General features: G+C 51.8%; 2 protein-coding genes and 1 long non-coding RNA gene across 8 annotated transcripts in view; 1 reads left to right on the top strand and 2 right to left on the bottom strand.

The window, feature by feature from the left end:
- Nucleotides 1-2,801, bottom strand: part of LOC118856758 — a 29,929-nt gene extending 27,128 nt beyond the window's left edge. The window contains exons 1-2 of one of the 2 annotated variants that reach the window (XR_005010881.1): nucleotides 2,717-2,801; nucleotides 1,448-1,735 (exon numbers count right to left, since the gene is read on the bottom strand). This is a non-coding gene — a long non-coding RNA (uncharacterized LOC118856758). The remainder of the gene's footprint in view (nucleotides 1-1,447; nucleotides 1,736-2,716) is intronic. The other variant, XR_005010882.1, reaches the window with a different exon arrangement.
- On the top strand, nucleotides 996-7,415 carry B4GALT3 (beta-1,4-galactosyltransferase 3). 4 transcript variants are annotated; one of them, XM_036767235.1, is made up of 9 exons: nucleotides 1,013-1,093; nucleotides 1,808-1,881; nucleotides 2,283-2,404; nucleotides 2,754-3,027; nucleotides 3,578-3,813; nucleotides 4,609-4,799; nucleotides 4,967-5,089; nucleotides 6,454-6,558; nucleotides 6,658-7,415. In XM_036767235.1, the coding sequence occupies exons 4-9, from the start codon at nucleotides 2,766-2,768 to the stop codon at nucleotides 6,920-6,922; spliced, it is 1,182 nt and encodes a 393-aa protein (XP_036623130.1). In that variant the 5' UTR covers nucleotides 1,013-1,093; nucleotides 1,808-1,881; nucleotides 2,283-2,404; nucleotides 2,754-2,765; the 3' UTR covers nucleotides 6,923-7,415. The 4 variants fall into 4 exon arrangements, with proteins under 4 accessions (XP_036623129.1, XP_036623131.1, XP_036623130.1 ...); XM_036767237.1 differs by having other exon boundaries at nucleotides 2,330-2,404; XM_036767234.1 differs by lacking the exon at nucleotides 1,808-1,881 and having other exon boundaries at nucleotides 996-1,093.
- Nucleotides 7,416-7,509: 94 nt separating this feature from the next.
- On the bottom strand, nucleotides 7,510-11,593 carry PPOX (protoporphyrinogen oxidase). Of its 2 annotated transcripts, none has more exons than XM_036766370.1 (13): nucleotides 11,504-11,593; nucleotides 10,933-11,027; nucleotides 10,620-10,754; nucleotides 10,343-10,458; nucleotides 10,105-10,237; nucleotides 9,702-9,846; nucleotides 9,414-9,601; nucleotides 8,884-8,944; nucleotides 8,581-8,699; nucleotides 8,381-8,491; nucleotides 7,945-8,094; nucleotides 7,813-7,855; nucleotides 7,510-7,729 (listed from the first exon to the last, which is right to left on the bottom strand). In XM_036766370.1, the coding sequence occupies exons 2-13, from the start codon at nucleotides 11,017-11,019 to the stop codon at nucleotides 7,587-7,589; spliced, it is 1,431 nt and encodes a 476-aa protein (XP_036622265.1). In that variant the 5' UTR covers nucleotides 11,020-11,027; nucleotides 11,504-11,593; the 3' UTR covers nucleotides 7,510-7,586. The 2 variants fall into 2 exon arrangements, with proteins under 2 accessions (XP_036622265.1, XP_036622264.1); XM_036766369.1 differs by having other exon boundaries at nucleotides 11,220-11,507.
- Between the last annotated feature and the right edge of the window lie 251 nt (nucleotides 11,594-11,844).

Genomic DNA, 11,844 nt, shown 5'->3' on the forward strand with positions numbered 1-11,844 from the left:
AAAAGGATTGTACTGGAAGAAGAGGAAAGGGGGAAGCAGAATAGAGTAAATTATAACGCATGAAGAGGTGTGAAAGACCTATTACAGTAGAGGGAAAAAAGGAGAGGGATGGCATTGTTCAAACCTTACACTCATCAGATTTGGCTCAAAGAGGGAATAACATACACACTCAGTTGGGTATAGAAATCTAGTTTACATTCTAGGGAAGTAGGAGGGGAAGGGCAAAAGAACAGGGGAAAAGGGCTGATAGAGGAGAGGACAGAATGAGGGAGGCGGTGGTCAAAAGCAAAAACACTGGTAAGGAGGGACGGGGTGAAAGGTGAGAGAAAGAAATATATATGCACCAAATGGTACAGCATCCAAGTTTCTAAAGAAGTCAAATGAGTTATAGAAGGAAATAGACAGTAAAACTATACTAGCGGGGGACCTCAAGCTCCTCCTCCTCCTCTCCGAATTAGATACAACTAATCACGAAATAAACAAGAAAGAAGTTAAGAAAGCGAATAGAATTTTTAAGGTACTTAGCCCAGTGACTGGCACATCATCGGTGCTAAAGAAATGTTTATTCCCAAATTCCTTTCAAAGCTAGAGCTTTCTGAATCTACAATTCTGCCAGTCGTCCACAGGGAGAGAATTTCCCCTTCGCTTTTTTTTTTTCTCATGGAATGTTGTTCTCCAAAGGAATTCTTACTCCTGGATTCCCCCTCCTGGAAACTTCTAAAGCAGCCGACCACTCTTGCTTAACCTAGCAAGGCTCAGCCCCCGTCTCCTGGCCCCGCCCCTCCTGAGGCCCTGCTCTCCCCAGCAAGCCCCTCTCCCGTGCTCCGCCTCTCCCAGGCACGCCCCTCCCTTGGACCCGCTCTCCCTGGCTCCTGCCCATCTTCCAGGCTCCGCCTCTTCAAGGCCACGCCCCTCCTGAGGCCCTGCTCTCCCCGGCCAAGCCCCTCTCCCAGGCTCCGCCCCACCCTGCCTCAGGTCCCCGGAAGGCGAGCTCCGCCCCCCCCCCCCACCCCCAGCCCTTTTCCAAGATGGCGGTGGCTGCTCTTTCCTGGCTCCTAGGGCGGCAGTGAAAGGGGATATGAAAGAAGGCCAGGTATCGGGGATTGGTGGCGCCGAGAAAGGGGACCTGGGCCCAGGTTCGAGGTGGGGAGCGGAGGGCACGGAAGCCTCTAAAGTCGGAGGGGCGGGGGGGGGATGGGGAGGTAGCGCTGCGCCGGGAGATGGAGGGGACGGAGTCGGGGGCGTCCTCAGCTGTTCCCAGACTGACGGGGGCCCGCAAGGGTCATGGAGGGGAAGAGGAGCGGTGGGGGAGGGTGGGGGAGAGGCTCGCGGTCGTCCCCGGACGCCACCGCGCGCTGGGTCCGCCCCCACCAGGTGAGCTGGCGCTTTCTCCCGGATGCTGGGGCCCCCATCCTTCTACCCCCCGCACCCCTTTTCCCCGAAATACCTCTCCGTCTCCAGCCTCCGTGTGAGTCGGGGTGAGAATCGTCCCCCACTGCTCCCAACTAGCGGGCTCGCGATCACTCTCCGGCTCCCAGGTGGCACCTGCCAAGCTGGGGAGGGGGAGGGAGAGGGGCAGGAGGAGGAGGGGACGCTGATGCTGCCCTGCTCCTTTGGGCCCTTCCCTTCCAGGGCTCTGGTTTTGCCACGTCCCCAACTCCCTCCTTCCTGCTGGGTACTTTCCCTAAGGGCACAAGTTCATCAAATGGTCCTCCAAGCCCTCGGGTGCTCTGCCCTGTTGGGGGTGGGAAGGGATTTAGGAACTCTTCTCGGGGTCCCAACCTAAAGGTTGAGATTTGGCTTCTAGGGCCAGGAGACATTCCACCCCGATTCAAACTCCCCAAGACGTCCAGAATCTCTCCCTGACCCGCCTCCCCCCAGGTGACCTTTCACTACGTTCACCTCCTGGAAAACAGGTTTTCTTTAACTACAAGAACTGGTTCCCAGGCCAGTATCTTCCCCCCACTACTGGGAATCTTATTTCCTTAATCCTAAAGCTAAAGACCTGTGGGTTTTTTTTTTCCTCTCAAGCAGAATCTGGTTGTCCCTTGGGATGCTAATGTTAATAATAGTTCACATTTATATAGTACTTTCAGGCTTCTGCACAACAACTCTGAAATAGGGAGGGTCAGTATTCCCATATTACAAGTCAGGAAACCGGGGCCTTAAGTAAGTGACTAGCTGAGGGTCAAACAGGTAGTAAGCATCTGAGCCAGGATTTGAAGTCAGGTCTGACTCCAAGTCCGAGGTTCATTTTAGGACACCAAATTGTCTCTCTACAGATGGAGAGAACTTTCCTTTCTCCTCTTTCCAACATTTCCAACTTTAGATGATGCCTCACAGACCTACCCCTCCAGAGCCCCCTGGACCCCCTACTTCCCTTCAAGCCACAGCCTGAGTCCAGGTGAGTCCTTTGCTCTCCATCAAATTGTGGGTAACTCTAAGCTCTTAAGTATTCTGGAATTGATTCTGACATACTCAGTAGGGATGGAGGTCTGGTTCTGTCCTTACCTGGGTTCTCCCTCCTCACCGTAGCTCCTGTTTCTGTTATTCTGACTACCTCTTTCTACCTGCCATATGCCCTTACTTTCTGCCCATTTGACTGTCCCGAGCCTGATTCTCTGCTTCTTGTCCCCCAGACACTGACTTTGTCTCTGTTACTTTTCACCTTGACCCACCTAGTTTCCCAGTTTCCTCTGCCTTTGCTCCTCTTTACCTCTTCTCAGACTCTATCTCTTTCTGCCCATTTCTAGTCATACTCCAGGATGTTTCGTCGGATTCTAGATCGGCCTTGCACGTTGGCCTTGCTTGTGGGCTCCCAGCTGGCTGTCATGATGTACCTGTCCCTTGGTGGTTTCCGTAGCCTTGGTGCCCTGTTTGGTCGAGACCCAGGCCCCACCTTCGATTATTCACGACCCCATGATGTCTATACCAACCTCAGCCGCCTGCCTGGTGCCCCTCCTGCCCCAGGGGCGCCTGTGGCTCCAGAGGCTTTGCCCTACTGCCCTGAGCGCTCTCCCCTCCTAGGTGAGCCGAGAGGGAAGGAGGCACAGAGTAGGGCAAAGGGCACTGTGGGATGGGGAGGAGGCATATTTGATCAGCATGGAGAAATGGGTCTGGGAGCATGATGTAGAAAGATGAGGTCCAATAGGAGATCTGAGGGTGGCATAGGAAGAAGAAATGGGAAACTGAATTTAGTCCTGGTTGAACTCATTGTGTTCCATTTCCTGCTTCTTTCTCACCTCTTGGGTATACCATGTCTCCAGCCCTAGAAAGTTTTCCTCTCATAGGTAATCACGAGTGTGTAGGTATCAGTATTTGTCCTGTAGTGTACCTGCTTTCATACTTGCTCTCACAATCAGCTGTACCTTTGGTCAGAAAGGAGAACCCTATAAGTGAGGAAATAAGAAATTAGAAGGAACTTCTAGGTTCAAGAGCCAAACTTTCAGCTTGTTGAATGTCTGTCCTGTTTTTAAGATTCTCCAGGTGCTAGAGATTCTAGAACCTTTCTGGAATTTTAGGTTCAAAGCCAGATGAGGTGGTAGCCTCCCTGACCTTACTCTTCCCCTCCAAACAGTGGGTCCTGTGTCGGTGTCCTTTAGTCCTGTGCCATCGATGGCACAGATTTTGGAGAGGAACCCTCGAGTGGAACTGGGGGGCCGCTACCATCCAGGGGACTGTGAGCCTCGCTCTCGAACTGCCATCATCGTGCCACATCGGGCTCGGGAACCCCATCTCCGTCTGCTACTCTACCACCTGCATCCTTTTCTGCAACGTCAGCAGCTTGCCTACGGCATCTACGTCATCCACCAGGTATGGGTAACATTTAAAAGGACATCATAGCTTTGTTTTTGTTTTGTATTTACTTTCACTTGTGTGTTTATTTGAGAGGCAGTGTCATGTAGTGGATCAAGACCATGCCTTGAATTATTCTTCTGATACATCAGTGACTGGGTGACCCTACACACATCCCGTCTCTCAGACCTGCAAGCAACTTTCTGAAACTCTACATTGACAAATAGTTGTTTATCTGCATTGGTAGTGTGACTTCCCTATGCTGTCAAATAGTATTGGCCAGCTGGGGGCAGCTAACTGGCACAGTGGATAGAGTGCCAGGCCTCAAGACAGGAAAGACTCATCCTGAGTTCAAACCTGACCTGAGACACTTTCTATCTGTGTGGCCCTGGGCAAGTCATTTCAGCTTGTTTGCCTCAGTTTCCTCATCTGTAAAATGAATTGGAGAAGAAAATGGCAAAGCCCTCCAGTATCTTTGCCAAGAGAACCCCAAATGAGGTCACAGTCAGACATGACTGAAAGATGACTAAACAATAACAATGTGGTGGGGGATGCCAGTACTTTTATTTTACCAAATTGTAGTCAATGTGTATACAGTACCCCTAATTCTGCTTTATATTTCACATTCGGGCAATGAAATTTAATCAGATAAAATTCTCAGATGGGAGAATTAAACAATGCTTCTCAATGTCCACTAGTGGCCCATTTCATTTATCACCCTTTCCTGGATAATGATCTTTCATCGGCCCTCCTTTGTTCTGTTTTCACTCCCTCTGAAACCATTAGCAATGACGCCCTTCCATTATTTCTCAGGCTGGAAACGGAACATTTAACAGGGCGAAGCTGCTGAACGTGGGGGTTCGGGAGGCCCTTCGTGATGAAGAGTGGGACTGTTTGTTTCTGCATGATGTGGACTTGCTGCCTGAAAATGATCACAATCTTTATGTCTGTGACCCTGGAGGTCCCAGGCATGTTGCTGTTGCCATGAACAAGTTTGGATATAGGTATGTGTGTTTTTAATGATAACTGAGAATTTGGAGGGGAGAGGGGGTCTAGAAGCAGCAGATGTGCTATGGATTGGGGTGGGGGCCCAGGGAAGCAGAAAAATAGATTTGGTTGGGGAAGGGATGTTTTCCCTTAGTGTTTTATGAGTGTCTCTGTTTTCTTCTAGCCTCCCATACCCCCAGTACTTTGGGGGGGTCTCAGCTCTTACTCCAGATCAGTACCTGAAGATGAATGGCTTCCCCAATGAGTATTGGGGTTGGGGTGGAGAAGATGATGATATTGCTACCAGGTCAGATTGGCTATGACACCTGGACATCCCTAAGACCACCACTCCCTGCCCCCTTGGCTTGCTTCTGGTCCACCTAGACTCTATGTCACCTCTCCCCACTTGCCCTTCCCCAGTTCATTCCCTGACTCCCTCTGGGCCTGGCGTCCCACTGTGCTTCTTCACCAGCTTTTTCTGCTCCTTGTGTTCCTAGTTCTGGCTGGTTTCATGACCGTGATAGAACCACATCCCTCTAGAGCTAGAGAGGGACCCTCAAGGTCATTTAATCTCGCCCTCTTGCCTTTTGCTGAGATAAGGCCTGTTTTGAAAATTCCAAAGATGGACATTGTAAAGGGATTTGTCATTTAAAAGGTTTTATAATTTTATTTACAAAGAGACCATATTGCCTATTTTTAAAATCACATTGCTGTGCTTACCCCTAGCCTTGGCTGGTATCCATTCCCTTCTCAAACATAGTATTAGTATTAGCGGATTATTTGCTCCCTGCCCTAGATTCATTCCTCCTCCCTGCCACCCATCAGTCAATTAACAAAGATCAGAGTTCTATCACTGTTTGATTAACTAGTCACCCTTCTATACCCTTGAACTTCCAAGAAATTCCCTTATCCAGGTCACCAGTCAGGATATGCCCCATAGCTCCAACCCATGCTAAAATTTAGGCCCTGTGATTGGTTCTTTAATTCCTGGGCTTTTGTCTTTCTTTTCCTAACACTGGATTCCCAGCTGCCATTTTTCAGGAGTGAAAGGCAACCTCTGGTTTCTTAGAGCTTTTTAGAAATGAGGGCAAGAGGTTGAGCAATAATACCTGTCTGTCCCAAAGGGTGCCTCAGCATTTGCGGAGCTTCGACCATTTTCTTCCCGCTTATTTAATCTCTTATTCATTCAGAACACATGCTTCTTTTTCTAGTTTTTCTAATCATGATCATAGGTTTATCTTTTTTATAAAGATAAATAAAAACTCTGAAATACTCAATAGTTTCATAGTCACCATTATAAGCATTCCTTCTCCTTGGCCTGCTCTCCTATTCCCAAATGTCTGTTCTTCCTGTACCCAGACCTATATAAACTGGCAAGGCCGCTAAGTGGTGCCGTGAATAGAGCACCAGGCTTGGTGTCAGGAAAATCTGAGTTCAAACTCGGCCTCAGACACTTACTAGCTGTATGACCCTGGGCAAGTCACTTCATCCTGTTTGCCTCAGTTTTCTCATCTGTAAAATGAGCTGGAGAAGGAAATGGCAAACCACTTCAGTATATCTGCAAAGAAAATCCCAAGTGAGGTCATAGATTAAGACAGGACTGAAAAAAAGAACTGAACAACACTGTAGATTGGCAGCTCTATAGCCTCCTAATACCATGTTCTCCACCAGGGTTCGTCTTGCTGGGATGAAGATCTCTCGACCACCCATCTCTGTGGGACACTACAAGATGGTGAAACACCGAGGAGATAAGGGAAATGAAGAAAACCCCCACAGGTAGGAGCTGAGGGTTAGAGAGGTTTCAAGAAGTTCCAGCTTTGTATTTTATTTCCCATTATCCTTCAGCTGTCTTAGTTCTTTACTTCTGACCCCCAGGTTTGACCTCTTGATCCGGACACAACGTTCATGGACACAGGATGGAATGAACTCTCTGACATACCGACTGCTGGCTCGAGAACTGGGCCCACTTTATACCAATATTACAGCAGACATTGGGGTTGATCCCCGTGGCCCCCGGCCTCCCTCAGGTCCCAAATTCCCACCTGGTTCCTCTCAGGCCTTTCGTCATGAGATGCTACAGCGCCGGCCTCCAGCACGGCCTGGTCCTCTGCCTCCTGCCAACCACACTGGTTCCCACTGACAACCCCTCTTTTCATTTGAGATTGGAGGGAATGTGTCCTCTCCTGGTCCCCTTTCACTGCTGCCTAAGGGGGTTATCTCTGCTGTGCTGTGCTGGAGCTGGGCTCCTGCAGCCCTAGAGGGCCCTACTTCAGAGTTCCCCAAGATAGGGCACATGACTGTGATCCACGGACGTGTTATACATAATGCTGACTCTCCACCTCTGTGGAGTACCCTGCCACTAGGGTAGGAGTAGGTTTGGGCCCTAGGGTTCTCCTACTCCCTCCTCACCCCCCCACCCCCAAAAGAGGGCTCAGGTATGACCCTCCTCCCTGGGCCCCTGTGAATATTTATTTTATTTATGGCCCCTGGGGAGGGCATATGTCAGTTGGGGAGGGCATGATCCCTCCCCTTCGTGATTCTCTTCTGGGGTATCTCTCTCCCCACCAGGCCTGTCTGGGAACCCTGGGATTTTTATATATATTTTCTAATAAAGGACTTTGTCGTGTCTGCCCTTTGCTCCCATCTTCTTTAACTCATTTACCTAGGTTTTGGACCTGTCCTCTCTTTGGCTGGGACAGGAAGCTTATCACAGGAAAAACAAGCAGGTACTGTCTAATTAGAGCAATTTTATTAATCTCCACTGGAGACCCTGGCCTGCAGGGATAAAAAAAAAAGGCTGTAGGTCAAAGGTCAGGATCAGCGCTCAAAACTTGAGCAGCAGCCCGGCGCCCACTCTCGATGCAGTCATTCACTGAAACACCTTCATAAGATGCTCCAGCTAAAGTCAGAGGCAGTTGATGGCTGGCCAGAAATCGGGCAGCTGTCTCTGGAAAAGACAGGAAATAGCATAGTTGAATTTTTACTTCCTGACCCTTTATCACTGTGTCTCCCCCTCTGCCCACAACTTACCCAGTCTCTGCCAGTGGCCTAAAGTATACTGGGGAATGCAGCTCTGAGGAGAGAAGATCAAGAGGTTAGGGGTGATTTCCTAGCCCTCTCCCCCTTTACTCCTCTCCCTTTTACCCTTCTTCCCAAACTTACCTTCTGCAGGCTGACCAGGACTTGAGTTGGTGGCTTTTTTAGCCCCAACTGTGTGGCAACGGCTTCCTGGGCTTGTTGTTGGAATAGCTCCTGAGGTAACTCATGCCCCCCGTTCTCTAGGGCTTGCAGCCAAGCTCCTCCAAGCATCACCTGGCATCAGAATAACAGTGAGTAGCCTTTCTCCCCCATACTCCAACATAAGAAGGTCTCTTTAATCACAAAAGGGAGGATAACAGATCATCTGGGTTAGGCGCATGATTGGATAAGTTGTTTGTTTTTAAAAATCATTCTGTCTTCGTAGATGTCAGGTCTGAACTGAATTACCCACAGCAAGTAAGCAGCAAAAGTGAGCGCTAGTTAATGTCTTCCATTTTCCCAGGTAGTCTTTCAGATACCTGTTGCTGCCTGACAGCCCCCAGTAAGGACACTTTCTCACCGTTACTCTAAGGCTGGAAGGGCTCCCGTCCTGTTCAGGGAAGGCAACAGAATCATATACAATTCCCAGGACACTAGGATCTTCAGAACTCGGCACCAGGTGTCCAAAACCCTGGGGAAGGGACAAGGATGTCAGCAAGGCAGGGTCTCTGACATGCCTGTGTTTTCGTATTCTAAAATCCTTCCCCTGTTCCCTTTTACCTGGACAGGTAGACGAACCCCCTGATACTGTAGATTCACCACAGCCACAGATACTGCACGAATAGGGGCCAGGGCCTGGGCCAGAGGTGCTGCCTCAGAGGGAAGCAATTCACTTAGCACTGGAGGGAGAGAGACACATGGTCATTTGGCACCTTCCCCTAGGGAAGGCCTCCTGGCAACAAGTCCCTGCAGGAAAGATAAAAGAAGAGATGATAAAAGGTTTACTCCTCAATCCCACCCCCAGAGGGTATGCAGAATGCTGCCCCCACCACCACCCGGGGGAGCACCCTGTCACCCCAGTACCTGCCGCGGGGACAGCACTAATGATGTGATCAGCCTCCAGCCTGCTATCTCCCAAAGACACCTGAGAGAGACAGAGACAGGGAAATGGATGGAAGTGGATCAGAGGCACAACTCAAATTCTGGGGGGTGCAGAAAGGCCCATACACTAGGGCAGTGTCCTTCCTACACATTCATCTTCCCACACAAACATCATATTTTCATGTTCACAGTCACATCCCTGTATGTTGCAGAAAGGATGGCTGCCCCTTACTAAAACTCCTGGTGGAAACGTGTGCTCAATGTTCTCACAAGCACCCCTCATCCCAGAGTACATCAGTGTTGGGCAGTCTGCTAAAAAGGTATTGATAGTTTAGGGATCAGGGGTCAGAACCAGGGAAAGAGATACTGAAGTTGAGGTCAGTAGGGACACACGCTATCATGTGTCCTACTACTCAGTCCACTAAACACCAGAGGCAGACCCAGTAAGAAACAGACACAGCCAGACAGCCCTGAAGGGCAGGTTATCTCCAGAACCATTTTACCATTTTTACCTGCCATCGACCTGACTGGAAGTTGAGTCCACAAACTGCCTGACCCTTTAGAACGGTGACTCCGTGATGAATCAGGTAGGTGCCCAAGGCCTGAGGCAGTGTCTCCAGCCCTCCCTGAAGAGACCACTGGCTCCAACGCTCAGCTCTGGCCTGACTAATCAGAGGTGAATCTAGCTGGGGGCTCTGCCCTAGAGGAGTTAGGGAACATAAGTCACAGTTTTCCCAGTCTCCCTTTCCGCTCTTAGCTTCCACATTACTAATCACCCCCTCAGGGCTGCACCACCTCACCTGAACCCAGAAGCAACCCCAGCAGAATAGATCGATGACTCTGCTCAGCCTGAAAGAGACTGGGGAAACAGGAGCGGATACTGAGAACTCTACTGTCTCCTGCAAATACTCCTCGACAAAGACTGTCCACAGCAATGGACGCCACCTTCCAAAAAAGACAAGAATGAAAAAGGTGTCAGGCCTTTGGTTCTCCCAGGCTTTGCATTCTAGCCTTCCCTGAGTGACGGGAGAAGGGCTGGGAAAGTTTCAGGCTTTGGCTCCCCATGGAAAAGATGCAGTGAAGGTGAGCAGTAGGGGAAATGTTCCCAAAGGACCTCAATGGTGGACTGGGGGGAGGAGGAGGGGTTGGTGTCCTGGTATGTTTTTGAAAAGAGAATTTAAGGGAGTTGTATAGTGGAGTCACCTCTGGTCCCAGGCGCCTCTCTGCAAAACTGTGCACAGTCTCATCAGGTTCCATGTTCCGAGGAGTAATCAGTTCCCGAAGCCCAGCCCAGAAGAGGGGCTTGGTGAAAGGAGGGGCTGGAAGGAATAGTCCCCTGTTTTCCAAGGGAGGAAAGAATCCAGAATGAGAAAGGATCATCTGGAAAGGCTTCTTAATAGAAGGGCTAGGGTTAAGGTATTTAAGGTGAATTGAAACCTACCTGAGGCCAGTAGGCAGAGGGTGCAAGGTTCCTCCGACATAAAGGAAGCGGTTTTGAGCAGCAGGATGGTTCCCGGGAACCGGCAAAATTGCAGAGTTCAAGCCAAGTTCAGAGACCTGCCCTCAACAAACCCCGCCCGCCCACCCATAAATAAGAAAAATTAAAGGAAGAGACTAACCCGGGAGAACAGCGAGGGGTGGGGGTCTTCTGAAAGAGGCTCTTCCCTCGATCACGCAGGAAAACCCTTCCACCCTTCCCAGTATTCAGGCCCCCTCACCATGAGCAAGGTCCTGGCTCCTAACTCTCCGGCAGGACGTATTCCTCGGGGTCCAAGTTCAAAGACAGCTCCATCCTCCCCGCGGACTGACCGAATCCAGCCTCCGAGGCGTTGGCTGGCTTCGATCAGGATCACCTGCGGGAGAGGGGCGGGGAAGGCCCACGGCCACGAGACACAGCCCCCCACTCATGGGCTGTGCGAGACCCACCGAAATCAAAGTTGCGGTTCATTGGCGGGGGCTGGGGACTCCAAGCTTGCGATTTTCGAAAGATCGGAGGGGGGGGGGGGAAGATGGACGGGGCGGGACACTCACCTTGGGAGGCCAAGGGGCCCGGCTCAAGTGGTAACAGGCGGCCAAGCCGCTGATGCCGCCGCCCAGGACGGCCACAGTCCGCGACATAGGGGAACCTGAGCGGGGGAAGGGGCGGCAGCCATTGCAGAGGGGGCTCCGCTGCCCCCTCCCCTGGGGCACGTGGGCAGCTAGCAGCACATGGGGCCCTCAGGCCCGCAGTGGACGCCCGAGCCCTCACCACCGGGACCCCTCCTGGCCTGGCCCGGCCCGCCCCTGGACCCCTGGGGAGCGCCAAGCCCAAGATTCACCTAGAGAAGCCGAGAGACAGAATGAACAAGGGCAGGGGGACGTGGAGAACTGGGGGGTCGCAGGGTTCCGGCGACCCCGCCCCCAAGCCGCTGGCCCGGAGAGCAGATAAGGGCCGCGCCCCACGCTATCTGACCCTGCAGGATCCAGGGAGGTCTGAGCGGAGACTCCAGCCCCAGCAGGGCGGGCCCCAACCTCCTCCCATGGCCGAGAGGCCTCAGTCCCGGGCCCGGCCTCCCTTTCCCGCAGGACCCCGGCAGTCCCTTCTGGCTCGCCGTCCACTTACTCTCGGGAGGCTCGCCCCGGGCGAGGTACTTTCCTGGGTTCGGATTGGCGGGGTCAGAAACCCCTCCGTAGGCTGTACCAATAAAAACGCCGAGTCACCGGGCTTCTTCCGTAGGGGGCGGGGCCAACTGCCGGCGCGGTTTTTTTTTTTTTAACCCGTCAGTGCCCAGCCGCCCTGTGGCTGCGGATCAGGAAGGTACCCCGGGAGAGCTAGGGGCCCCGAGGCTGGGCACAGGGCGCGCGGCGGAGGAGCTGGGGCCGCCGGAGGCCGGCACCGTGGGGAGAGGGCTCCATAAACAGCAGGCTGATGTTAGCAACAGGCCGGGCCTGCGGGAGCCGAGA

This window comes from Trichosurus vulpecula, chromosome 7, assembly GCF_011100635.1.
Source record: "Trichosurus vulpecula isolate mTriVul1 chromosome 7, mTriVul1.pri, whole genome shotgun sequence".
NCBI lineage: Eukaryota > Metazoa > Chordata > Mammalia > Diprotodontia > Phalangeridae > Trichosurus > Trichosurus vulpecula.

What these genes read in the sequence shown, in the direction of transcription:
- B4GALT3 (XM_036767234.1), top strand. Translation starts at nt 2,766, where the DNA reads ATGTTTCGTCGGATTCTAGATCGGCCTTGCACGTTGGCCTTGCTTGTG. An exon ending in GCATCTACGTCATCCACCAG is followed by an intron (nt 3,814 to 4,608) that starts GTATGGGTAACA and finishes ATTATTTCTCAG; the next exon opens with GCTGGAAACGGAACATTTAA. An exon ending in ATGAACAAGTTTGGATATAG is followed by an intron (nt 4,800 to 4,966) that starts GTATGTGTGTTT and finishes GTTTTCTTCTAG; the next exon opens with CCTCCCATACCCCCAGTACT.
- PPOX (XM_036766370.1), bottom strand. Translation starts at nt 11,019, where the DNA reads ATGTCGCGGACTGTGGCCGTCCTGGGCGGCGGCATCAGCGGCTTGGCC. An exon ending in TAGTGCTGTCCCCGCGGCAG is followed by an intron (nt 8,700 to 8,883) that starts GTACTGGGGTGA and finishes CTCTCCCTCCAG; the next exon opens with TGCTAAGTGAATTGCTTCCC. An exon ending in AGGCCACTGGCAGAGACTGG is followed by an intron (nt 7,730 to 7,812) that starts GTAAGTTGTGGG and finishes TGTCTTTTCCAG; the next exon opens with AGACAGCTGCCCGATTTCTG.